This window comes from Priapulus caudatus, unplaced genomic scaffold, assembly GCF_000485595.1.
Source record: "Priapulus caudatus unplaced genomic scaffold, Priapulus_caudatus-5.0.1 Scaffold115, whole genome shotgun sequence".
Taxonomy (NCBI): domain Eukaryota; kingdom Metazoa; phylum Priapulida; class Priapulimorpha; order Priapulimorphida; family Priapulidae; genus Priapulus; species Priapulus caudatus.
The window spans coordinates 446972-471351 of NW_014577176.1; the positions used below are offsets into that span (position 1 = coordinate 446972).

At 38.5% G+C, this 24380-nt stretch overlaps 4 protein-coding genes across 11 annotated transcripts in view; 2 read left to right on the plus strand and 2 right to left on the minus strand.

Annotated features, from left to right (window-relative positions):
• Positions 1 to 8412, plus strand: part of LOC106805481 — a 10194-nt gene extending 1782 nt beyond the window's left edge. For 2 of the 6 annotated variants that reach the window (XM_014807079.1, XM_014807083.1), the window contains exons 2-18: positions 963 to 1031; positions 1321 to 1345; positions 1848 to 1958; positions 2282 to 2421; positions 2752 to 2995; positions 3217 to 3258; positions 3654 to 3741; positions 4056 to 4175; positions 4577 to 4696; positions 5160 to 5228; positions 5367 to 5441; positions 5580 to 5663; positions 5921 to 6004; positions 6144 to 7064; positions 7381 to 7546; positions 7953 to 8060; positions 8145 to 8412. In XM_014807079.1, coding sequence (XP_014662565.1) covers positions 963 to 1031; positions 1321 to 1345; positions 1848 to 1958; positions 2282 to 2421; positions 2752 to 2995; positions 3217 to 3258; positions 3654 to 3741; positions 4056 to 4175; positions 4577 to 4696; positions 5160 to 5228; positions 5367 to 5441; positions 5580 to 5663; positions 5921 to 6004; positions 6144 to 7064; positions 7381 to 7546; positions 7953 to 8060; positions 8145 to 8174 — 2496 coding nt within the window. In that variant the 3' untranslated portion in view covers positions 8175 to 8412. Of the gene's footprint in view, positions 1 to 962; positions 1032 to 1320; positions 1346 to 1808; positions 1959 to 2281; positions 2422 to 2751; positions 2996 to 3216; positions 3259 to 3653; positions 3742 to 4055; positions 4176 to 4576; positions 4697 to 5159; positions 5229 to 5366; positions 5442 to 5579; positions 5664 to 5920; positions 6005 to 6143; positions 7065 to 7380; positions 7547 to 7952; positions 8061 to 8144 lie in introns of all 6 variants that reach the window. The other 4 variants (XM_014807077.1, XM_014807078.1, XM_014807080.1 and 1 more) reach the window with 4 other exon arrangements.
• Positions 8413 to 9738: 1326 nt separating this feature from the next.
• LOC106805487 (cyclic AMP-dependent transcription factor ATF-1-like) lies at positions 9739 to 18412 on the minus strand. 2 transcript variants are annotated; one of them, XM_014807095.1, is made up of 8 exons: positions 18276 to 18412; positions 17624 to 17809; positions 17223 to 17320; positions 16405 to 16550; positions 15656 to 15811; positions 15408 to 15473; positions 14971 to 15088; positions 9739 to 11211 (listed from the first exon to the last, which is right to left on the minus strand). In XM_014807095.1, exons 2-8 carry the CDS (start codon positions 17804 to 17806, stop codon positions 11067 to 11069), a joined length of 912 nt encoding a protein of 303 aa, XP_014662581.1. In that variant the 5' UTR covers positions 17807 to 17809; positions 18276 to 18412; the 3' UTR covers positions 9739 to 11066. The 2 variants fall into 2 exon arrangements, with proteins under 2 accessions (XP_014662581.1, XP_014662582.1); XM_014807096.1 differs by having other exon boundaries at positions 18332 to 18409.
• Positions 18413 to 19389: 977 nt separating this feature from the next.
• Positions 19390 to 21098, plus strand: LOC106805475 (EF-hand calcium-binding domain-containing protein 9-like). The gene is made up of 4 exons (XM_014807069.1): positions 19390 to 19536; positions 19694 to 19834; positions 20054 to 20230; positions 20732 to 21098. Exons 1-4 carry the CDS (start codon positions 19390 to 19392, stop codon positions 20978 to 20980), a joined length of 714 nt encoding a protein of 237 aa, XP_014662555.1. The 3' UTR covers positions 20981 to 21098.
• A 239-nt stretch (positions 21099 to 21337) lies between these two features.
• LOC106805500 (myosin-11-like) overlaps positions 21338 to 24380 on the minus strand; it is a 12414-nt gene continuing 9371 nt past the window's right edge. The window contains exons 10-11 of one of the 2 annotated variants that reach the window (XM_014807118.1): positions 23502 to 23606; positions 21338 to 23206 (exon numbers count right to left, since the gene is read on the minus strand). In XM_014807118.1, coding sequence (XP_014662604.1) covers positions 23096 to 23206; positions 23502 to 23606 — 216 coding nt within the window. In that variant the 3' untranslated portion in view covers positions 21338 to 23095. Of the gene's footprint in view, positions 23207 to 23501; positions 23607 to 23830; positions 23893 to 24166; positions 24273 to 24380 lie in introns of those variants that run through there. The other variant, XR_001393438.1, reaches the window with a different exon arrangement.

Here is a 24380-nt window from a genome sequence, read left to right on the forward strand (position 1 = left end):
GGTAGGTAGGGAAAACATTTTATTTACGAACCATGTCCGAAGGATGTGCGTTGTGCCTTTTGAAGCAGGAACTGTCCAATTCATTTTTTTTTTTTTATATATTAAAGAAAATTGACAATAAAATGTTTAGGGTTGCTGGGAATAAATAGGGTCGGTCGGGAAACCGTAACCACACCTATATTTTGTTTTGGCCTCACAGGTCGGAGCAATTCCTCTGTTTAGACGCATGTGATATAAGAGCTGTCCACATTTGCACATGTCGCATATTGCGAATATGAATTGGGGACAGCTAGCTCTTATATCCTTGAACCACATTGCGAAAATGAATTGCGACAGCTCTTATATCCTTGAACCACAACATCATCATGTAATGCGATAGCTCTAGTACTATAGCCCTTCGCTTCGCCGCAGGCGAGCGTCGGCGGAGAGAAGAGCTATAGTACTAGAGCTAGTAATGTGATGGCTAGCTCTAGAACTGTTGGTATAGCCCTTCACTCCGCCACAGCGAAGGGCTATAGTACTAGAGCTAGTAATGTGATGGCTTGCTCTAGAACTGTTGGTATAGCCCTTCACTCTGCCACAGCGAAGGGCTATAGTTCTAGAGCTATGCGATGGCGTGATGATGATGATTGGCATGACAATGTTGGATACAAGTCTAGGACCGGGCCAAAAGGGGGGGTAGATAGATACAATAATGGAACCCAACAAGAGTAGAGAACATGTAACCCTACTTTTGTTGGGTTACATAACTTACATTATTGCATCTAGTGGGTAGAGTACTAGAGAGAATACTTACTCTACTCTGTTGTTTTACATATTTTCATCTTTTTAAGGTTATGGTTTTTAACTGCGGAGCTGAGTCTTAAACCCTTTATAGCACAGCCTGTAAAACTGAAAATGTGTGCACAGTGCACACAAATTATTTTTATGGCTTACTGTTACACCTTTCTTATTTTATGTAGGTATGTGACGTGACATGTGCAGGAGAGAGCGATTATAAACTCCACATTGCTGGAGTGAGTCACAAGCAGGTAATCTATTACAATAGTACTTACTGAGTACACAAGTGTGTCTGACTTCGTGTAGTTACTCAGTGATTAGTCAGTACATCTTCATTTATTACATGTACGTTATATTTATTTACAGTGCATCTTATTTTTTTATAAAATAATTTGCCTGGAAATGTATTTTATTTTCTAAATATGTAACTATGTTTATGTATTTATATCTTGTAACATTACACAGTGAACCAACATTTTGATCCACGTTTTATAAATACTGGTCAACATAATGTAATTGTTGTCTTTTTTTATTTTTCAGAATGTTATAAATCGGCAGAAGGCAGGTGAGTAAATGTGGTGGCACTGGTAAACCAAAAAGTGAATGCAAAAAGTAAATTGTGGATATGTACCACTTTGTTGCACTTGTGCTTGTTTTGTTTTTGCCTCCAATTTGTCCTAGGTCTAATTAAAGCCAACACAACACTTGCCTACACTAAAAATTTAAATTTGATTTAGACTACATGCACACATGTATGTTCCTCCCAGCCTCTTGGTATGTTTTGTTTGAATTTCATTTCCCCCAGTATGTTTGAGTAGCCCATGTGATTTATCAATCATGGAAATTAAGGACAATAATATCGAGAATATTGATTACCTTTAATACATGTTCTGATTACAAGTACTAAAAAAACGTTTACAGTCTTTCAGTGACAAGATAAATGTACATCTTTTGCATGCCAAGGTGATGTCACATGACATATTGAGTAGTGAGTGGAGACCACAGCAGACATTCCTTATAACTTATAGGCCGGCATGTTGGGGAGACATCATGTGACGCCAGTGTAGCTGTTGCAGGAGAGTCGCACGCCACGGTTCCAGTCGCCATGGCAACGAGTAGCAACACCACGTGCAGAATCGCTGATGTCCTCGACCGATTCACCTGTGGTCCTCTCATTGGTGAGTGTGGAGAGGTTTTGCAATGGAAGAGGTAATGCACAGGGGTTTCAGCCCATAGTGTATTAATATAATGTAATAATATATATATATATATATATATTAAATAATATTCTCCATGCGCCCGCCGGACAGAATTAAGATGGGTTCATGATTCGGCTAGTTCACCCAAGTGATCAATATTTACAGAAGCTGTTTCAAGGCGGTCGGCTGGCATCAGAAAAACACATAATCATTTATATCAGATTCACGTGGCACGTGGGCCGGTGTGGTGAGACATTGCATTCCTGCATCCACTGTCTAGTAGTGATTATTTCGTCGATCAGGGCTTGACTTCATTGATGAGTACCAGCACAAGAATCCTGACATTGAGGCGAGATACTACTGTAGGTGCTGCAATGCCAAGTGTGACCCACGCACGATGCTCCCTCACCTCACCGGACTAAGGCATCGTTCGCAGACCTTAGTGAGTAGCATAGATGCTTCCCCCAAAGCACACATCAGGGATTATGTTGCTTCTTTCAATAATGTGTACCAGCTGTGAGACGGTTGTTCTAAAGAAATATTGTACAAGCAGCGATTCTGAAGATAGTGATATGATTTTGAATGTTTCTTTAACATAGATGAGCTCGTCGGTAGGATATATCAAAGAGAGATAAAGATATATCTAAAAGAGAATTTGCATATAAGAAAACATCCTAGTTGCTGCTAAAGACATAACTGCAGGCTAGCATAACATCTCGCACAAGTGCTTATTCTACGGTTCCTTACATTTTCTTTATGGCCAATAATTCAGAGAGATACACGTCCGGACCTTTACTGCCTGTTCAGGGGGGCGAGCAACAAGAAGTCAGAACAGAGTCTCATATCAGAGATGTTCGCCCGCCAGTTGGAACAAGAGAATGGGCGTGGCAGAGTCTGCGTCGTTGTTGAACCCATTTCTAAAGAGATGACACATTCTGGTATTATTAAAAGTTCCCATGCTCCTTCAGAGAGTTCCAATACTCTGCCATCATCCGGATTAAAGCGAAAGGCCAAAGGTGTGTATTCTGTCGCTCGAGTAGCTATGGGGTTTTATGTTGCGTTGTCTTGGCAACTCGACAACGTAGTTTTTATTCATGAATATATTTGTGTTTTATATCTCTATTTCTACAGTTCATTGCCCACACTATTTCTGTATGTTCCATTTGACACTGTTTATACAAGAACTATTACTTAGTGGTTTATTCAAAGCCAATAAAGTATTTATTTTATTAAACAGATGTGATGGGTGAAAATGCTGTCAAGCGAAATACACTGAACGGTAAGTCCAGTGTCATCGAGTTAAGATAAGCTGTGCAAATTCAGATTAAAAACTAATTGCGGATAGTGTATAATTGATTGTTACACCTGCATGATTTTACACTACATTGCTTGTCACGTAATGTTGAGATGTATTGACATTTTTACATGTAACATTGTGTAATTGGGATTTAATTTACTACTTTAATATTATATTTATTATACTGTATGATTGAATTGATACAATATTGAGATGTCTGTGCCATGTAGTACCAAGTATATCTCATTGCTCCCATCACCATCAGTAAAGTGACAACTTCAGACAATACTTGAGCTCCCAATCCCATGTACCTTGTTTTTTTCTACCTGCTTAATTGGCAGCCATGACATAATGATTTTATAAACATTTTATTGTAGTCTCCCATGGGAAAGTCTACCATGCTCATTACGAACAAGGTTCCAACCAGCATCCTAATGAAAGCTGTAAAGAATATCCTTACTCAAGGTATTAAATAATTTTACTGATGTTGTTACCATAAAGTGAGAATGTTTATACGATTTGAATAGTACATTACCGAAATGACTTGCCAATTTCCACAAAATATGATTATTTACTTCAAGTACAATCAAAAATTGGTGCAAAACTAGATGTGTATAGCGAATTCTTAGATATTTTTCTTATATTCTGCAAAATAATCAGTCGAGATTTTCATTTGTAATCTGATTATTTATGTCAATAGTCTCTACTTAAAATATTTTCAAGGAAGTAATCCATACTTATTATAATGCTGCTGCTATCACCTATTCATTACATTGCAGTGAACCTTCTCAGGTTGATCCCACGTACTTGACTGGTTTCGAGCAGGAAGGTGCATTGCTACCAACACCTCACACTGGCATAATAGCAAACAGTGACACTACTGAAGCTTTTGTTGAGAGGTACACAAGTCATTTAATTGAAATTAAATTTTTTGAATTTTTATTAAATACAAGTAATTCCACAATATAATCTTGCACATAGTATCTAGTCCTCTATTCGTGATATGAATAATAATTGAATGCGAATGAACTGAACATTAATGGTATTACTGACCTAAGCTTTTGTATAGTGTAGAATTTACTTAGGTTAAAGTTTGTTTGGGTAACGAATCCAGTTTTGACTCAGGATGTATGGAATATGAAAAAAATATCGGAGGATAATTTTGCTTCAATATGTTATAATTATTTAACTTAATATTATATGTAATATGTTTAGATATAATTACGGGAAGTGCATATACAACTAATTATTAATTACATTTTTATACATTGCTTGTCACATCTCATTTACTATATTACAGTGACGCTCCTCCAGTGGGTTCTATGTACTCGGATGGTATTAACCAGAGAGGTCCACTGTTACCAACTCCTCATGGTAACACACTGGCAAGCAATGACTCGACTGAACTTCATGATGATAGGTACATGCAATAAGTTATTTGACATAAACATAGACATGTTCACAAGAACAGAGAGAAAAGATGCTTCAGATCAAACACAGTAGGTTGTAAAATATTGTGCTTTGGCACAGCCATCACACTGCTGGTGCTGGGTTGATGTGAAATTGTGATATGGCAATGCTAAAGGTGGCTAAAATGTTCCAGGTGTACTCATGGTAACTGCCTGCTTATTTGCTAGCTTTGTGAACCGTTACAACACTCATTCATGGACAGCTCATGAAATAATAAGCTGTGAAGAACTAATAATGGCTGTATAACCCAGTGATTAGCAGAAATCTTAGTTAAAGTTAATGTAATTGCTGTAACAGAAGCATGCAAAAGTGGTCACGTCACAACCTGCAAACTTGTACAGTTGCTATACTACTACCAGGTCCCTGACCTGACTGTATTGCAGATATTGTCTTTAGAAATTATTGTTAAATAGGTGTGGAGGTGCATTGCTACCAACACCTCCTGTCAACGAAATGGCAATCCATGAAGTAACTGATGACAGGTATATGAGGTTTTTATATATTGTTTGCAATTTACTTAATAAATTTCTTTATATTTTGTTTAAAAACTTTATATAAGCAAATCAATAGGGATAAAAATATTTAAAAACATCTAAAATCAATTCCATGTATTTGAATAGCTATGAGGATGGAAGTGGATTGCTGCCAAAACCTCATGTCAACGAAATGGCTATCCATGATGCAACTGATGACAGGTATATGAGGTCTTTATATATTTTTTGCAATTTACTTAATATATTTCTTTATGTTTTGTTTAAAAACTTTATATAAGCAAATTAATAGGGATAAAAATATTTAAAAACGTCTAAAATCAATTCCATGTACTTGAATAGCTATGAGGATGGAAGTGCATTACTACCAACTTCGGGAGCACCAGAACTGGTGGTATCTAACACTGTTGAAATGCACAGTCAGTGGTATGTTAACTTACCTTATGTTAACTTAAGTCACACTTGGCAAAAGCAATAAATATTCATCTCTTTATAGTCTAGACGTCTGATGTGAAATTTGATTGTGTCACATTGAATTATATATATTTTCAATTTATAGAGAATATGCAAGAAACGTTTAACTAACTGCAGGATCAAGCATAGATTCAATAAAATTTGTACTTGTTAGTATGTCAATACTATTGCAATGAAGCACATGATGGCATTTCTATGTATTCTGTTAGTTTTCAGAATGATGGTACATTCTTGCCATACTCTGAAACAGTGGAAACAGGCATCACTTACACTAATGAGATGTCCTATGAAAGGTATATGTAAGACAGTTTCTTTACATGATATTAGACTAGATGGTAATTAAATATAACCCTGGCACTAAAGAACATTTTAAATAATATGTAAAAGATTATGGTCTTGTGTATGTTATAATAAATTAAGTTGGTATTGCAGTAGTAGAGATTGGCACACTATGAACAGAGGCAGAGGGACCAACTTCAGAGGTGGACAGTTTATACAGAGAGGCAGAGCAGCCAACATGAGAGGTGGTCACCCAAGTAACAGAGGAAATATTCCCAACATCAGAGGTGGTCACCCAAGTAACAGAGGAAGTATTCCCAACATGAGAGGTGGTCACCCTAGTAACAGAGGAAGTATTCCCAACATGAGTGGTGGTCATCCAAGTAACAGAGGAAGTATTCCCAACATGAGAGGTGGTCACCCTATTCACATTGACAGTGGCCCCAATGTCAGAGGCTGTGATCCAAATGTCTGGGATGGATACCCTGTTAACACAGGCCATGGCCCTGCCAACAGTGGTGTGTACTCTGGCAATGCAGGTGGTGACTGTAACAGCAGAGTCAGTAATCTTAATAATACAAGTGACTACTTTGGGGACATAGGTACACACCCTGACGGTACAAGCAATGTCCCGCTCACCGACGCTTATTACAGTGGTGTTAACCCTGGCAATAGAGTTGGCTACCAGGGTAACAGAGGTGGATACAACAACAATCCAAGTGATTATTTACACAGCAGTGGTTTTACTAGCCATGATGATGGTGACCCAACAACAGAAGATAGTGGTTTTAAAAAGGCAAGCAGTGACCTCCAGGAAATACAAGCTCATCACAGTAATACAGGTGTGGTGCACAGTGAGTTTAATAACAGTGGTGTGAATCCCACTAAAAGAATTTTTGAGTATGGCAACAGAGGTGGCGACCCCTATGTTGTGTGTACTGAACCAAGTGAGAGACCTTATGATGAGCCAAGCAACAGAGGGTACGACCAATATTGTGGAAGTGCTGTTTCATACAATGCTGCTCATGAAAACACTACTAACCAATATGGACATGGTGCAATGGTCAGGGAAAGGTAGGGTGCCATACTAACTAACATTAATTTCCTTGCGAAAATATCATACTTAAACAGTGTTCAATAATGGGTACAAGTTTTTATAATATTGAATTAGTATATTAGTAACATGATGATCTTATTTTGATATATAAATAATTTAGTTCAAGACTATCCAAGTACATTCCAGGCTATTGATCAACAAAATTATCTTTAAAATGCGAAATGGTTTTCATGTGACGTCTTTCCATTGCCCCCTCCATATACTGACAGATACACTCGTTATTATCATTGGACTTGGACTTGGAGCTGCATTGGGTCTATTATTCTGTTTAAGGTCGGGCACATTGACGAAGCATGGCACACCTTCCCAGGAGAGAAAACCACCTCTTCCTGTAGATTCACCAGTCAAACCACCACTCCCCACAGGCCAGCCACCGGCTGTCAAATGTCCACTCCTCACGTCAGCTGACAGTGGTGTCATGGAACTGCTCAACAATCTGGTAAGCTTCAACTAACGTGTTTAGTTGTCACAGTCTCATGTCCGGGTCGGATGTATATATTACATATCAGCAATTATCCTTTTTGTCTATGACAATAATTTATGTTAATAGAATATGGGGTTAAATCGTGTTATTGCAGATGACTTTGTGGCATTATATTTATCCTCAAGATTATCCAAGTTTAGTTTAGGGAATTTCTTACACGGTATTGGAAATATATTGTGCATATACGAACTTTTCGTGCATACAAAATAATAATCAGAAACCGCATTACTCATGTTACTTATGTCTACAGTCTAGAAAGTTCTGTCATGCCATCGTTGCAGGGACACTACTGATAGAGCACATGCGTAATTGAAATGAGCATCGTAGCTTATTGTTATCACACCTTTCTTATTCTTTCTAGTCCAATTGTGTGGTGAATAATGAGGAGGAAGCGGCAATAGCACTTCGTGTATCTAATGCATTGACACAGGCCCTCCTGCAGTACAGGCTGAGGAATGTTACGACAGAGGTATATACGTTTATTCAACTGTAACTTGTACTTTTAGAAAGGAAGCTATTGGTATAAATCAGAACACTAGTATATTTAATAAAGGAATTTGTGATTACAGGTGCGACCCCATAAGAAATGATGACGTTCTTAAGAAAGGAGTGGTATTTTCGTCCATCAAGTATTGACAGCTACCACAAATCTATCAAGATACGTATTTGTAAATAAATTGTGTATGAATCACTCGAGCTCCCTTCTTCTTTTACAGTTGAAATAGGTGTGGTGTTGTATACGAGCAATGCGAGCACACATATAAATCATGTTAGTTTTCTTTCACTTGTAAATAATTCGTAATACAATTTGTAAAAATGTGTTCATGTGTGATGATTTTTTAATAATGCTGTACACATGTATCTTGAACTATCTTCATAACAGCTGGGCAAGGACAGTATTATATTACAACAAGAGCTCATAAACCATCAAGGGTCTATCATTTATGTACTCTTCATTACCAGCCTAGTGATTGTATCATGAGTGCAATGTGAGTAGTTGATTGAAGTACACTTCACGTAATATATTGATATAAAAATGAGAAAAACTATATAACGCACAATTTTGTATACTTTCAAAATAACATATACATATATATTTATTTATTTACACACAGCTCGTGCCGCCAACTATTCAATGAATGACCAGAATAACATGGAATTTTCGATACTATTAAATAAAAAATGTGAAACAAATGTAATCCTCAAACATTGGTCTCACAAGTTACTAACAATTTACAGTCAATTGGAGCAAATATAACCTGGTTACATTACGCAGCATTATATAGGCAAACCCTCCTCATTACGCAGCATTATATAGGCAAACCCTCCTCATTTGCCCATCATGGCCAATAAAAAAGTGATTGAAACTTGTCATGATCTCACACCTTTGTCGATTTGTGAAGAATGAAAGCAATTTCTCGAAATGTAGTTGCATTAACGTAGGGGTCTATCATACAGAAAATACACTGGTGATCTGTTAAGGGTGAAAATAATTCCTACAAATAGACACGTGGTACTAATATATTTAACAGAAACGTTCATCCTACCTACACGTAACACACTACCAAGTAAACCGATGACAAAGCTTTCAAAACTACAGGATTTATCTCACCATATCGAATGTTATCTTATCTGACTACACACTTAAATATTCTGTCAACAATCTGCAGATTGACTTAATTAACATAAAATTTCAATCCTACTTTTTATGATGTATGATATTATGTTGGTAAGAATTACTTGGCTTTACTATATGACAAGAACCTTTCACCCTATCATCTCCAACACTAAAAATCCAACTCAAAATTAGGAAATTAGGAAACATACTGAGGTAGCCAAATTAATACTAATTGGGCGGCGCGTTGCTCTTTACGATATCTGTTTCACCGAATTGGTCGATACTCTATAGTTTATGCATAGGTCTGTGAGTGATAAAATAAATAATACAGTATCAGAAATAGATATTCTCTGTATTATTTACTCATATAAACATATTTTTCCAAGGCTGTATATAACAGAAATGTGCCAAGATGCAAAGTGAAGTTAGTTTGGTTTGTTCAAATATTTAAACTGAAATATTAATTCTTCGAGAATCTGCCAACAATTTTTTAGGTTAACTTTCTAAGCTGCATACATTAACACATGGATTTAGCATATATACATGACTATATAATATGTGGTCATACAATTGCAATCTCAATTATTCCGACAATACCAAATGATAACAATTTCTCTGTATAGGCCAATTTACTGAGGTCAAACTAATTTTCTAGAAAAAAAGTGAATGAAGCTAACACGTACATTCAAAACGTAAGCCATGTCTGCACAGTTGCAGCTCGGCATTTAGTCAAAAACTGTATTTGTCGGGGTATAAATACTATTTCGAATAATGACAAGATGCAGATATACCTAACAATGTACACATACTAGGAAACACGTACACAATCATGTTTTCATATCACGTTTTTAAGATATGGCGATCTTTACCGATAGATTACCAATTATCTTACTATCAGAGATTACTAAACGTTCTATCAAGTGTCTCTGACATCTCTCTCAGTATCCAGGGTGCGAAATTAATGGGAGTCCGGAGTCAAATACTCCCTGATTTACTGTCGGACTCCCTGATTTGACATATGCAGGAGTCCGTGTGACTCCCTGGCAATTCTGCTATACCAACTAGTTCGTTCCGGAGCACGGCCTCACGGAATTACCGTATTTTTCCAGCTAATGTCGCAAAAATTTTGGCGTGTTCAAAAGTTAATTTCTACCCCTGGTATCAATACAGCTTTACTACCAAAGTGCCTTGCTTGGTACAAGCACTACCAATCAACTTCTCACATGTTTTGCAACAGCTAAATTATTAGAATAAGTTTATCGGATTTCATTATAATTAATGTGTTTTATAATAAATCCAAGTATGTAACCTGTTAGCGACAGTTTCACTAACCGGTCTACCTGTCTTTGTCAAGCAGAGTGGAGTTGCTTGGGTTAGGGCATCACCAGACAGCAACAGGTACCAAAGGTTCGGAATGCAGCAGTTAGTTATTAATTTTTAGTTCGTTTTTATCCAGTGAGTGGGTCCTGGGATTTAGAAGATTGATGTAGACACAAGAAATTTGCCAATTCATTTGACTTGTCAAAAAACACGTGCCACCTGGTGACAAACCCAAGCAACTACATTCATATATATGATGACATACAGACCAGTTATTGTAGCTGTTGCTAACAGGTTACTTAACTTGGATTTATCATTAAATAAAATTGTTCTCTCAATGCAAGAACAACAATACACGACTTTTGGTGTAAGGCAAATATCCTTTGTAGCCATTCATTAGTACACGTTATAAGGGAAGTGAATTCATCTATCCTACACCCCATGTTCTCACTTACATGAGTGTCTTGACAGCAAATCACGTGAACTCTCCGATCCTATGCTATTAGTTATAACTTCTCAGTTGCTGCTAACTTCCATCTAGTCTGACTTCTGGCAGTAGAGCTTTTTCAGTGACTTTAGCTCTTCAATAAGCTGCTTGTTTTGACTTTCCAGCACAGCCACTCTGTTTTCTAGACACTTGACATACTCCTTCTTCTTGCGTCGACACTCCCTTGCTGCCTCCCTGCAACAAGCAGTTGAATGATTGAAATCACATGCTTTATTGTCTTATGGCAATATTTACAAAATTATACACAGACACTAAACAAAATAACCTTGTGGCTGTTAAGACTCATCCCAGCACACCAAAACTCATCAAAATATTCTAACAACAAGTGCCGCAGAGCGACAGCGCTTAACTGACGTGTACTGTAGTCAGGTATTCTTCTGATAAACTCACTGGCTACAGAATCAAGTGCGCCCTCCTGCCACCGCGTTCACGCTCAGAGCATATATCTAGGATACTACTAATACAGATCTAAAATCTATGATAGGCTTTGCTATACCTACTGCAGGGCCCTCGCTACTCACTCGCCAATTCGCCAATGGCGAACAAATTAGTAATCTGGCGATTGAAAGTCTTATTTGGCGAAAAAAGTGACGAACGTAATTTTCCTGTAATAAACATGACCCAGCAAACATCGATCCTATTTGATCGTCGAAACAGCAATGTTTCTTTTTGCGTGCCGGCACACTCCTGTGTCATTCCCGATTGCAGCTTTTTCCTGTACTTCCCCCCCCCGTACTTCAATCAATGCCGCCCAGCCAGCAAGCACGAGCCACGATGTGCACAGCCACGGACGTGGGTAACAGGGGTGTCGCGGGATGCTTTTTTCGTTTTTGTTTCTTTGGCGTGAATGCGTAGGGCATGCTGCAGCGCGGGAGAATGGGTCCAGATGCGTGAGTCTCCTGCGAAATGCGCAGCGTGAGACTTAGTAGGGCTGCTAACAGAGTAAGATTAAACTAAAGGGTGAAATTTTATTTTCGGGGTGCATCAAATGCAGTCTAAGACGTTCAAATGTTTTAAATTTTGCTGGGGGAGACCCCCAGAACCCCCTCTACCTCTCTTCCCCGCGTCTGCCTGCAGAATCCACATTCGTGCCTACTGCACGCCTTTGAATCCATCATGTGCGTTTTTCCCCAAACTGGGCATTACCACCGTTGTCTAATTTTCCCTCAGAAGAAACCCTGGTGTTTAAAAAAGGCCTGTCTCCAGACACAGCACGGCAACGGCGCTGGCAAAAGTCAAATGATTTTTACTACGCCTGTGCGTGCACGTGTGTGCGTGCGTGCGTGTGCGTGCGTGTAGGTGTGTGTTTGTGTGTGTACTGTGTGTGAGGTACTGTAAAAAGTAGTAAAACTGATAAGTACTAACTGGGGAATATAGTCAGCTTTGATGAGCAGCTAATTTTTCTGGTTCAATAGCATCCCGAAGTTACAAAAGTAGTAGAGTATATGCATGTGCTGTGAAAACTCTTCTGTAAACTATTAGTATTACTGTAAATAACTATAGTGTGTGTATATTACTGTCTATACTGTACTGCGCGCGTGCGTGCGTATTGTGCGTCAGGTACTGTAAAAAGTAGCTGTTTGAGACCCTACCATCCACAACAGTTGATGTGGAGAGGGGTTTTAGCAGACATAATTTGGTTAAAACAGCTCTGAAAAATAACCTGAAAACAGAAAGTGTTTGTGACATTCTAACCATCAAAATTGAAGGCCCAGAAGAAGAGACGTTTGACTTTGAAAAGTGCTATGTCCAGTGGTGTGCCAAAAAAGATAAGAGAATTTTCCTGCCAGCATTGAAGAAAAAAATTCAGACAATTTGAATGTCTCTGACTGACACAGAGTCATGGTGGTGAATCATAATGTCACGGTGAATAATAGTTTGTTTGCATTAAATAAGTGTAGTTTTGTACTTCATGCATATAAAAGTTTGTGAAAAAATAAAGAAAAGAAAAATTATTTATCGTCTTCTTGTGTTCAGAAAATGTTAGGCTACAGATGTGGCTAACAGGAATCCAAATTGGCTAATGAAAATTGATTCTGGCTAATTGTTTGGCTACAGGAAAAATAATCCTAGCTAGGGCCCTGCTACTGGTAGTACAATAATAAAGATACAGCTGTGTAACTTTAATGACTTCGCTATATTAACATGTTATCATGGATATGCGTCGAGCGCGAGCGTAGTGATGGTAGTGGGGGAGGGTGGGGGGAGGGGGCTCATAGCAAAAGCAGTTCAGTCCTTTGTTAACAGTCAACAAATCCGTGTTTAACCCTCCTCTTGAGGGTCAAAAGGTTATCAGACATTTACTCTTCGCACGTCAGCGGAAAATAGATTTCATGGCCCTTTTAATAAAGTGATAAAAACGGTAGGTCAGCGCTGAAACAAAAAAGTTTTGCACTCGGTCCGTTAGACCATATCCTCAGAAAATGTCTGATATCTGACCTTTCCCCCACTGCCCTTTGACCTGTGACCTCCAATTTCGCGCTGGTAATGGGTTTCCTCCCTATCACACTACACATCGAATATTAAGAGCGTAGGTCAAGCCATTGAGATTTGTGCCGCAATTCCGTATTTCCTCCTATACCTTAAGTTAAAGGCATAATAGGTCCATTGATTATGCAATTTTAACGAATGCTAGAGTAACTGGCACCATGTGTAGTTAATAAGTACGTTACCTTATAGCCAAACGCGTATTAGTTTGTCCAATATCACTGCTAATTACTAAGAAATGTCTAATTGAAATCCTTAAATCTGGTAATCTGGCGCCAACGCTAAATTGTTTGCCAAGCAAAATAGCCTCGAAACGGTTAGGTGACGTCACATGTCGCTACGGGTGTTGAGCAGAGAATTGTTTGTTCCGGGATGCTTCGACTAATGAGCTCGTAGTATGTATCTCTGGGTGTATTCTTGGTATTGAGGCACAAGTAAATAACCGTGGGTGCTAATGAACGGGTACACACATGTCTTCAATTTCGGACACAGGTGTATTCGTTTGACCAATATACGTAAATACGTATAGTGCCGTCTGCTTTCCATGTTTAGTCTGTGGCCGTGGTTAGTCCGCGATCCCCCCATAGTGTTGGCCCCCAACACAGCCTACTTCATTATCACGAGCGTCCGTGATTCGTACGTGGATTCCATGTTCATTACAATCAGAGATACTGTTACGTATAGAGTTACGGTACTGTACTATCGCTAGCATTGCGTACGGCTGAGCATGTGTGCGAAAATGTACGGTGCACTATAAATCTGTATCACACCCGCTTCGCTGGCAGCGGTTTCGAAACTGTAAACAAATCAGTCAACTGATTTCTTGGACTGTGGATTTCAATTAGACATTTCTTAGTAACCAGCAGTGATACTGGACAAACTAATACGCGTTTGGCTATAAGGTAATGTACTTATTAACTACACAAGGTGCCAGTTACTCTAGCATTCGTCAGCATTGCATAATCAATGGGCCTATTATGCCTTTAAGGGGGAAATATTCCCCCTCCATTGACACATCTTGACCTTTGATCCTTGACTCCCAAATTCGACATCCCGGGTTCTTTTCGCGATCCCCCCCCCCCGACGTCCCGAATATCAAGACCGTACGTCGAGTAGTTAAGATTTGTGCCCAACTGTTAATGGATGGACGCACGGACGGACGGACGGATAATCATGCGATTCTACAAGCTGCATCCGACTTCGTCAGCTGAGCTAAAAATATACACACTGTGCATAAACGTGCACGTCCCGAATATCAATCCCACATTGTGCACGTCCCGAATATCAAGACCGTGTATCATATACACACTGTGCATAAACGCGGTTCACATAGAATATTTATGCGCCTCAAGAAAGATTTTGTCATTGGTTGCTAAAAGATACAACAGGTCCTTTTAAAAAAGGCCACTCCAAACACTCCTATGTTCACTGTTACTATGGGCATACCTGTTCTTCATGAGTCTGTGTTCTCGCTTGCCAACCTGTGCGTGACCTCGTCTGTGTGTGCTAGTTGCCTGTTCCATCTCGTCAGCTGTGTCCTGCTGTGAGTAGCTCTGCTCACATGCTAAACATAAACCAATCCAGTCAATTCAATGACTATTTGTTTAACATAACTTAATACAGGAAAAATGTGAGACTTACTGCAATTTTTTTAAATTTAATTTGAATGAATTTGGCAGTGGAGTGGCAGGTTTCTTGATCTATTTTTGTTATGTAGGTATAAATATCTTGTTATCACCCATGTTAAAACGATTGCTTGAAGGCTGGCTAAGGATTGTCAAGTGAGATGCTAAGATGTCAAGTGAGATGCTGTGATGCTGAGATGTCAAGTGAGATGCTAAGGATGTCAAGTGAGAGTCAGACATATGAATACATGTACACACCTGTCACTGGAATCAACTGCCCATCAGCACCTTGAATCAGCTGCACTGGAGAGTGCATGGACATACCTACAAAAACAGACATTCGGTATTAACCATCCCTTAGTCACATCTATAAGGACTCCAACACTTTCCCGATAGATGTAGAAGTTGGGTATTTAAAAACGATGTCTTGACATCCAAGAAAATGGCACTATGGTAGATCTATAGACAGATCTACATTATCGCTATGTAGCATGAATATAATATACCTTTCAGGCCTGGCATTTGCAACACGTGACCATCATCTGAGCTCTGTGCATATTTAAAAATAGAATCTGGGGTCACTCCTTCTGAATTGGCGTTGGACATTGTGAACGTCTGCAAACCCTGTGCCATGTTTCTGCCCGTCGAAGACACCTGTGGCTCTGGAAACAATTCAAGTGAATCAGCAAGCTTATAGACATACAGTCACCATGAGTGCCACTGTAAGTTTACCCATTGTAATTAGTATTTGGATATGACACTGGGTTGGCCTGCATAACACAGGTGTACAATTAGCTACTGCTTACAAGCATGCAAATGTTACAACCTGTCACTTCGTTTTTTTGAATTATTATTATTTAAGTGAGCCATTCATACATGACAACTTATATAGGCACCCTAATAGTAACAAAACTTATCACACTGAAATTTTCCAAACAAGCACAGCTTTTGGTTAGTTAGTCTGACTGGCAAAACATATCTACCATGTATAAGGAATCATACTGATTCTTGACGGCATGTGACCTTTGTATATTTAATGTTGAATGCTGAATTTTTAATGTTGCACAGCGATGGCTATGTTCCGGAGCAAGGACATACATGTGAATGTACCGTAAACACACCTGCAGCTCCACACGGCAACCTGGGAATCAGGTTACGGACATACATGTGAATGTACCGTAAACACACCTGCAGCTCCACACCGCAACCTGGGAATCAGGTTACGGACATACATGTGAATGTACCGTAAACACACCTGCAGCTCCACACGGCAACCTGGGAATCGAAGCCATGCCAACAGGATCTTGTTCACTGGCCGAATCCGAATCCTGGCTGCTGCTACTCTCCTTCATCTTTGCTAGCTGTTGTCCATCGGGAGACGAAAGCTCGCTCAGAATCTTTCTGTGATGAAAAGGAAGAATGTCGTCATTTCCCACCCAAATGATTAGCATGATGAATGTCAGATAGAATATGTAGTAGAGCCTAATGACACATCACCTGAATTTCATCTTCTATTCATTTTAGATTGTTATAAATTCAACACTTTAAGCAGTAATTAAACACTTAAAAAATTGACACGATTAAAACGTGGAAGAAAAAATGCTTCACCCTTATAAAACCATTTTGTTTATGAAATACAATTTTGTCAAATAAGCTGAGAATGAATTTCTTCTCACATCTGTTTCATTTATAGACTGAAGAAGTTAGTCAAATTACATGATAAGGCCTAAAAAAATAATTGATGTGTTTCCGAGAACGGTCTTGAAAAAATTAGGTGGGGTAGGTAGGGATTTTTTTTTTAAATAAAAAAATCCGAAAATGTCAAGTGTTCAGAGGAGAGGTGAGTACCATATTCTAGGAGTTTGATTTATTTTTTGATTAATAATTGATTTTTGAGAATTGATAATTGATTGATTTATTTTTATTTTTTTTATTTTTGATAAATTTTGAATTTTTTTTTTAAATGGAGAAAAAAAGGGTCGGCCCCTATTTGCTAGGTAGGGTCGGGTTCTCGGAAACACATCTTTTTTTTTTTAGGCCTAAATGCCACCTCATCGATACTTAAGTACCTACCGATATGACGGTCTCCGAGTGTACATTTCACGCCGTTTCTTTGTTTCCCATTCAGGCTGGTCTCGTTTAGCTGCTATCCCTCGAAACTCTGTATTAGCCTGCAGATTAATAATGTGCAAAACATCACACAGAGGGAAAGGGTGTAGTTTTGATCAGCTTTCTTACCTTCTTATGTCTACGGTAACTAATAATATTACTATTAGCAATTACTTACGATATACAATTATAAGATGTCTTAAGTTTCTTATTGTTAACTAGTGTCGCCATAGGCATAGAGCTCATCCATGGATGCAGCAATATGACAATCCAAACTAGCATGAACCAGTGGACATTCATGCAAAACGCACACAAACACATACATCGTGACTCGATCATGTTCTCAGACAAAGCATGACACACACCTGCAATGACTGTAAGCTCTGTGCTGACTGAATCACAGACTGCTGTGAGGGATGAATAAATGGTTGCACGTAGCTGATTGGTTGGCCTGCGCTCGTCATGTAAACCATGGAAACGTTTCCCCGTGAAGCTCTTTCTCTACGTTTTCGCTCTCTCCGCTCCTCTCCTGATATGTCCATGACCATGTACTGAAATGCAAAAACAGGCTTTAGCAAACAGTATATACACACATTAATTTTTATTAGTGACACGTTGCTGTGATGATGGTGATGAAGTGAATCTTATTTCACTAGAACCGTAGACGGGTGAATCATGGTGGAACTTGGAAGTACGAAATTTACAAATCGAAGGCAAGGACGACAACAACAAACATTGATACAGACTATTACAGTTTACAAAGTTTTGCAAATAGTGACCAGGGTACGTTCGGGTATACCGGACCGTACCCAGGGTACGTTCCGGCAGTACCCTGGGGGACATAGACCCTATGAGCATTACTACACTGCAGTCGACTACACGGTACAGTACACCCTAGGAAATACATCAATAATGACAACACTATGACTATACTTGACTATATTATAGGCCTAACTCATTATCTAAGTCTAAGCGTGAAAACACTACACGGATAAACTAGTAGTAGTAGTAGTATACCTGCAGCTAAGCGTTCTTCGTCACACAACTCTGCGCACAAGTATGAAGAAACTTACTAACAGTAACACGTCTTTGCACGTGAAATCTTTGGAACGTCATCCAACTTACGTCAGAGAGCCCACAAAGATCGTCTCGCCTTCATCGATTTATGCCCTCTATGAGCTGTCTGATTGGTAGGATTTTGTCGTTCGAGAATTCTCATTGGTCGCCGAAATATGTGCGTCATTGTGTCTATTAATAGGTGTGAGTCAGTAAACTACTATTGACCTTCAGTGAGTGCAGTGAGTAGACCTACGAGGTAATTAATATGCGCTGCTCACTAAACACAGTCAAATCACAGCCGTACGAAACGGTAGAGGGGGGGGGGACACGTGAGCATCGAAGATTGTTGAGGCAATAATGATGACAATGATAATAATAATAATAAATGATAATAACAACAACAACAATAATAATAAGGCTAATTAATCTAAATACCCCTAACATAAATCTTAGAGTAATTAATCATTCTGACTGATGAGTCAGAATGATTAATCCAAGCATGCATGAATGTAATACATTATACACTTACAGTGTAGCCTAGCTATAATATATATAATTACGTAAATTTTTACGATGCATTTCTATCATGAAAATATATCTATATACAATCAATATAATATATACAGTATATATATATATTAATATATATATCATATTATGATAATATTAGGAATATAAGCATATAGTATATAGGTGCGTGTGCGTGTGCGTGCATGAGCGTACACGTGTGTGCGCGTGCGTGCGTGCGCAATATGTACAATACGTACCATATATACAATATGTTAATTATATATTTATATTTATATAATTTTTATAATTTATATAATTATTCGCTAATATTAATATTTTTTGGCTATTACAATCTACTACATGCACTATGTAATATCGAACACGCCATCATAACAATGCGTTTAAACAAAGAAAAACAATGCGATTAACTATACATTATTCATAATAACTAAATACTGCTTTGCATTTTTTAGTACAGCAGGCTTAATTGGCACGTACTGAAACAACTATCACGTTTTTCCTGCTACAGACATTGTCGCTCTAACTTGGAAGTAACTTGGAAATGCATCTCAAAATATTGTCTGATACTCTGCAGTACATCCACCTTGACGGAACTTACAGCCTGCTAACTGCGAGAAATGCGAAACTTGTGTTTGAATGGTTTAAACTTCTAGATTGCCATAACACAGGCAGTCTAAATGATATACAGGTAAGGAAGTATTTTTGTAATCAGTAATGTACGCGTCTCTGTGTAAAATATTTTTATGTGGCATAGTATTTTCAATTAAAACGACGCGCATTAAGATCAATGGCAATTTTGACTGCAATACTATCGACCTGATAAAAGCACTTTGTGTTTTTTTCAGTTTTTTCATTTCTTGAACGCTATAACGAATTTAGGAAAAGTAAAAATTTATAAGGTGTTCGACATGTTGGACGTTGACGGGTCTGGCGACATTGATTACGATGAGTTTTACTTGATAATATGCATTCTGATTGCAATTAAGGTACGTACGTATCGCGCAAACAGTTTACGAATCAAATGAGAAATAAATATTAAATTTAAAAAAACGCATTTATATATCTTTATTACAATACCCTTGAAATAACTATTATAACTTGGTATTCATGAAAGTTATAGGATTATATATACCGATAGCTAAAAAGAAAGCCACGTTGTATATAATATATACATAGCTGCCACTTGACATTTGAACCACGTACAGGACAATCAAGAAAAGCAGTTCATCTACAGGCACTCCAGAACTGTGTTTGAGCTTCTAGACGAAGATGGATCCAATTCTGTTTCTGCAGAGGAGTTTAAAAACTTTGGTTTCCTTTTCAACTTCCACAGTCGTGCTGTTGCAACAATTTTCGATGAGTTTGACATATCGGGTGACCAGGTTGGTGTCCTGGCTATATTATATCATACTCAGCTTCTATGACACTATAATTTATAGGAGTATGGAAATATGCGCGGGTTAATGATTATCCAGAATTGTTACTGACAACTTCCTCACTAAAACTAATATATGTGGCTTATGTATATAAAGAGTTAAAATGCATTTAATTAAATAAATTCATCTACAGTTTTACGATGTGCAACTCAACAATACTATCTACATGGGCGTCTAGATGCATCAAAGTTCACGTGCTCTGTGTTAGTGTCATTTGTCTATTTATCATTAATATAGTTACATATAGAAGTAAAATATATTTTGGCTAATATATATAAATATATCTATATCTATATTAGGTAAAATATATTTTACTTCTATATGTTACTATATTAGTGATGTATTTAACATATATAAATAGACAAAATTGTGGTTCTTTCACTTCACAAGTCACACTCACGACGATTATATATGCGACTCACGTGATTGAAACTTGACTCTATGCAGGAACTTGACTATAAGGAGTTCAAGATGTTCACAATGGCCTGCATCGACAGACAGATGGACATCGAGAAGGACAAGAAAAAGAAACACGTTCAAAAACTGGTAAGCGATAGACTGCGTGAGAAGAAGAAGTTGGAAGAAGAGTTCCAGAAGCACAGGAACAAGCTGATGTTCGTCACTGCCTTCCTGTCGACCAAGAACCAGTCCGCACATCGGCTGGTGAGGACCAACAGTAGAAAGATATCCGTGTGAGTTTATGTTGACACGCGGGAAGGGCATCATCGAAATCTTCTTCTAACCCATTGAGCAGGAAATGTCTGCAGGAAACATCGCGATAAGGGTACAAGCACAATATTGCGACTGCTTCCGTTTTTGACACAATATGCTTGTGACGTAAATGTAAAATTGTATTTAATTAAACTGAATTTTTAATTAATGATCCTGTTTAAATATGTGTGAAAATGTTGTAATGTCGCTATGCTTTACGTGATAGAACCTAGGACATTACTCTAAGCTGATTAAACGTAAAATAAAGACATGCATATTGTAGTGTGTAAAAATCTCGTGTGTGATAATCACCAGTGCTAAAACCTAAATAAGTACATTCAATTTTGACAGCACTTGGTGTTTGCACCAATTTATTGTACTCATTTGTTGTCTATATAAACACGCTACGTGAAAGTAGCTCATTTTATACACATTTCATTAGACTCGATTCAAGGTGGGATTTCCAACTTGATATTTGGCAACAACCACAGTAACACAGCTACATATCGTAAACCAATTGTCAGCCTACAAACAAAGCATGCTGTTTTCATCAGCAACCGTTGCTAGGTCACCGCTTGCTGTCAGAGACGGTCAGATTACATCGTATGTGGGGAGTGAGAGCTAATGAGAAGCTTCCCCTGGGTTCTGCTGCAGGATAAGAGATGGAAACCTGCCTCTGTCATGTCTGCTATATAGTGCCAGAGTGAGACATTGTCATAGTAGCCGTTCCATCATCGGTGTATTGTCTGTCACCGTGTGGAGAGTATGGCTCACAGGTCGCGTATTCAAGCAGTGACGCGATATACAGCTCTTATGCCCTACAGCTTGACAGGCATCCATATCTGCATCTATTTTTACCGTCACTGTAACAATTTAGCTATAGAGAAATTAGGATATCTTCTTTGTATAAAACTGTACACAGTGGTATCATATGCTAAATCATTATTAAAAAGTATACTTTATATATACAACGCTATACTGCCACTAAGTTCACAGCAGAGGGTATTTTGTATGATAAAATGTAAGGTTATTTCATACAAGAAGCCGTATGTCTGTGAAAAGGGCAGAATCACAAACAATTGTAGAGCAAGAACTTATGTCTATGATAACACGTACAGCGCTATAAATGATCAAATTTAAATAAGAAAATAAGATCACATGACATTTGAGAAATCGTAGAATGGGTTCATCAGGGAAAGGCAAAATGGCAACATTATTCAGAAACAAGCACAAAATAAGCAAATGGATCATTGTTTGGTAAAGCTAATAGCAGAGAATAAAAAAGGATATATCTTGAAGTTAAGGCTTATCATCGTTTTTATCACCACTTACCATCTAACATAGTGATTCGGTCATACAGCTCTAAGTACAAGATTGATTATAGATGCTAGAAAGTGCTAACTGGTAAACTACAACCAGTGTAACATATGCAGCATTTCTACACAAGTACATAGCCCAACTTGGTCAGTTTAATCAGGCAATTGGTCACCATGCCCAGGCACATCTAGTTACCTACGTTAACCTGAGATAGGTATACAAATTACGCTAGGAAGGAGCTGAGGAAAACGCATGCTCTTACAGCAATGCTAACAGCATGCATATACAGTATATACCCAGCACTGCATCTCACAGCAAGCAAGCTTGAAACTAAGAAGGTAAGCCACAATTCCCAGTACCTAGCAAACTGGTACTATTATCACTTGCATCAGGCAAGCCGTTATCGCAGTTACTCACGTTCAACAAGCTGACTGTCTTTCTGGCAGCATCAATTCAGCTGTTGACAGTATAACTTGCATCAATCAAGCTAGAGCTATACAGTCGAGAATTTGCGAGGTGCAACATTTTTCGTCAAGCCAGAGGCCTGCTCATGCAGGTTATCATAAAAAGTAATAACTTATAATTTATTTTGACTCAGAACGTTTCCAATCATCACCGAGTCTTTATTAATTAATAGGACCCCAATTTCTGCTCGTCAGAAATAATAACTTACACATAATGGTCACCCTCTTTAGTGAGGGGCTCTGTTTGGAAAGTTCTTTCGCAGATGACATGCAGTTCCTAGGCATAGGGATAGATCCTGCCTTCAAAAAAAGGGGTGGCTCATACGCTTGCCATTGCGCTTATTCTCTCCTTTCTTAACTTGTCCAACCGTTTCTGAAGGTGTCCCTTTTCTGTATCCAATTCCTCTACCCTAGTCCGTTGTTCCCGTATCTAGACAAAAAATGAGCACATTTGTCATTGACATCAACGAATTAGTTAATGCAAATCTTACATATCATAATAGTAATGTTTTGCTGAAATTTCCTTATTGCTGTGTTTCTTGTTTTGAAAACCTGGAACCCGGAACCAGTTAAGTGAGACGGCCATGATGTCAATACCGGAGCCAAAAAATAAAGCTTTGTAAACTTATATCTAATCATCATTAATCTGTCGTAATGGATCTCGTGAGGATGCCACAGCAGATCTGATCAGTGTGAAGATATGGATCTCCAAATGATTTAATTACCTCTCGTTGCATCTTTCTCTTCTCGGCCTTTAAGTCATCAGCTTCCTTCTCAGCATCCTTTGCTAGTGCCTCAGCCCTCTTTGCATCCCTTTCTAAACGACCCATCTGGGATGACAACAGCGGATAATTAGAAGAATGACGGGATCAAGTCCCTATAAACAACTTCAGCACCACCAGCAGCATCAACTTCAGCACCACCAGCAGCAGCATCAACTTCAGCACCACCAGCAGCATCAACTTCAGCACCACCAGCAGCATCAACTTCAGCACCACCAGCAGCATCAACTTCATTGCAGTCACAATCGCGAGCAAAACATTAACTTGTCCAACGTTTCTGAAGGTGTCCCTTTTCTGTATCTAATTCCTCTACCCTAGTCCGTTGTTCCCGTATCTAGACAAAAAATGAGCACATTTGCATTGACATCAACGAATTAGTTAATGCAAATCTTACATATCATAATAGTAATGTTTTGTGAAATTTCCTTATTGCTGTGTTTCTTGTTTTGAAAACCGAGTGAGACGGCCATGATGTCAATACCGGAGCCAAAAATAAAGCTTTGTAAACTTATATCTAATCATCATTAATCTGTCGTAATGGATCTCTTGAGGATGCCACAACAGATCTGATCAGTGTGAAGATATGGATCTCCAAATGATTTAATTACCTCTCGTTGCATCTTTCTCTTCTCGGCCTTTAAGTCATCAGCTTCCTTCTCAGCATCCTTTGCTAGTGCCTCAGCCCTCTTTGCATCCCTTTCTAAACGACCCCATCTGGGATGACAACAGTGGATAATTAGAAGAATGACGGGATCAAGTCCCTATAAACAACTTCAGCACCACCAGCAGCATCAACTTCAGCATCAACTTCATCCAAAAAAA

What these genes read in the sequence shown, in the direction of transcription:
- LOC106805487 (XM_014807095.1), bottom strand. Translation starts at nt 17,806, where the DNA reads ATGGTCATGGACATATCAGGAGAGGAGCGGAGAGAGCGAAAACGTAGA. An exon ending in GCAAATGCCAGGCCTGAAAG is followed by an intron (nt 15,474 to 15,655) that starts GTATATTATATT and finishes CTGTTTTTGTAG; the next exon opens with GTATGTCCATGCACTCTCCA. An exon ending in GCAGTTGATTCCAGTGACAG is followed by an intron (nt 15,089 to 15,407) that starts GTGTGTACATGT and finishes GTTTATGTTTAG; the next exon opens with CATGTGAGCAGAGCTACTCA.
- LOC106805475 (XM_014807069.1), top strand. Translation starts at nt 19,390, where the DNA reads ATGCATCTCAAAATATTGTCTGATACTCTGCAGTACATCCACCTTGAC. An exon ending in GCAGTCTAAATGATATACAG is followed by an intron (nt 19,537 to 19,693) that starts GTAAGGAAGTAT and finishes TGTTTTTTTCAG; the next exon opens with TTTTTTCATTTCTTGAACGC. An exon ending in GCATTCTGATTGCAATTAAG is followed by an intron (nt 19,835 to 20,053) that starts GTACGTACGTAT and finishes AACCACGTACAG; the next exon opens with GACAATCAAGAAAAGCAGTT.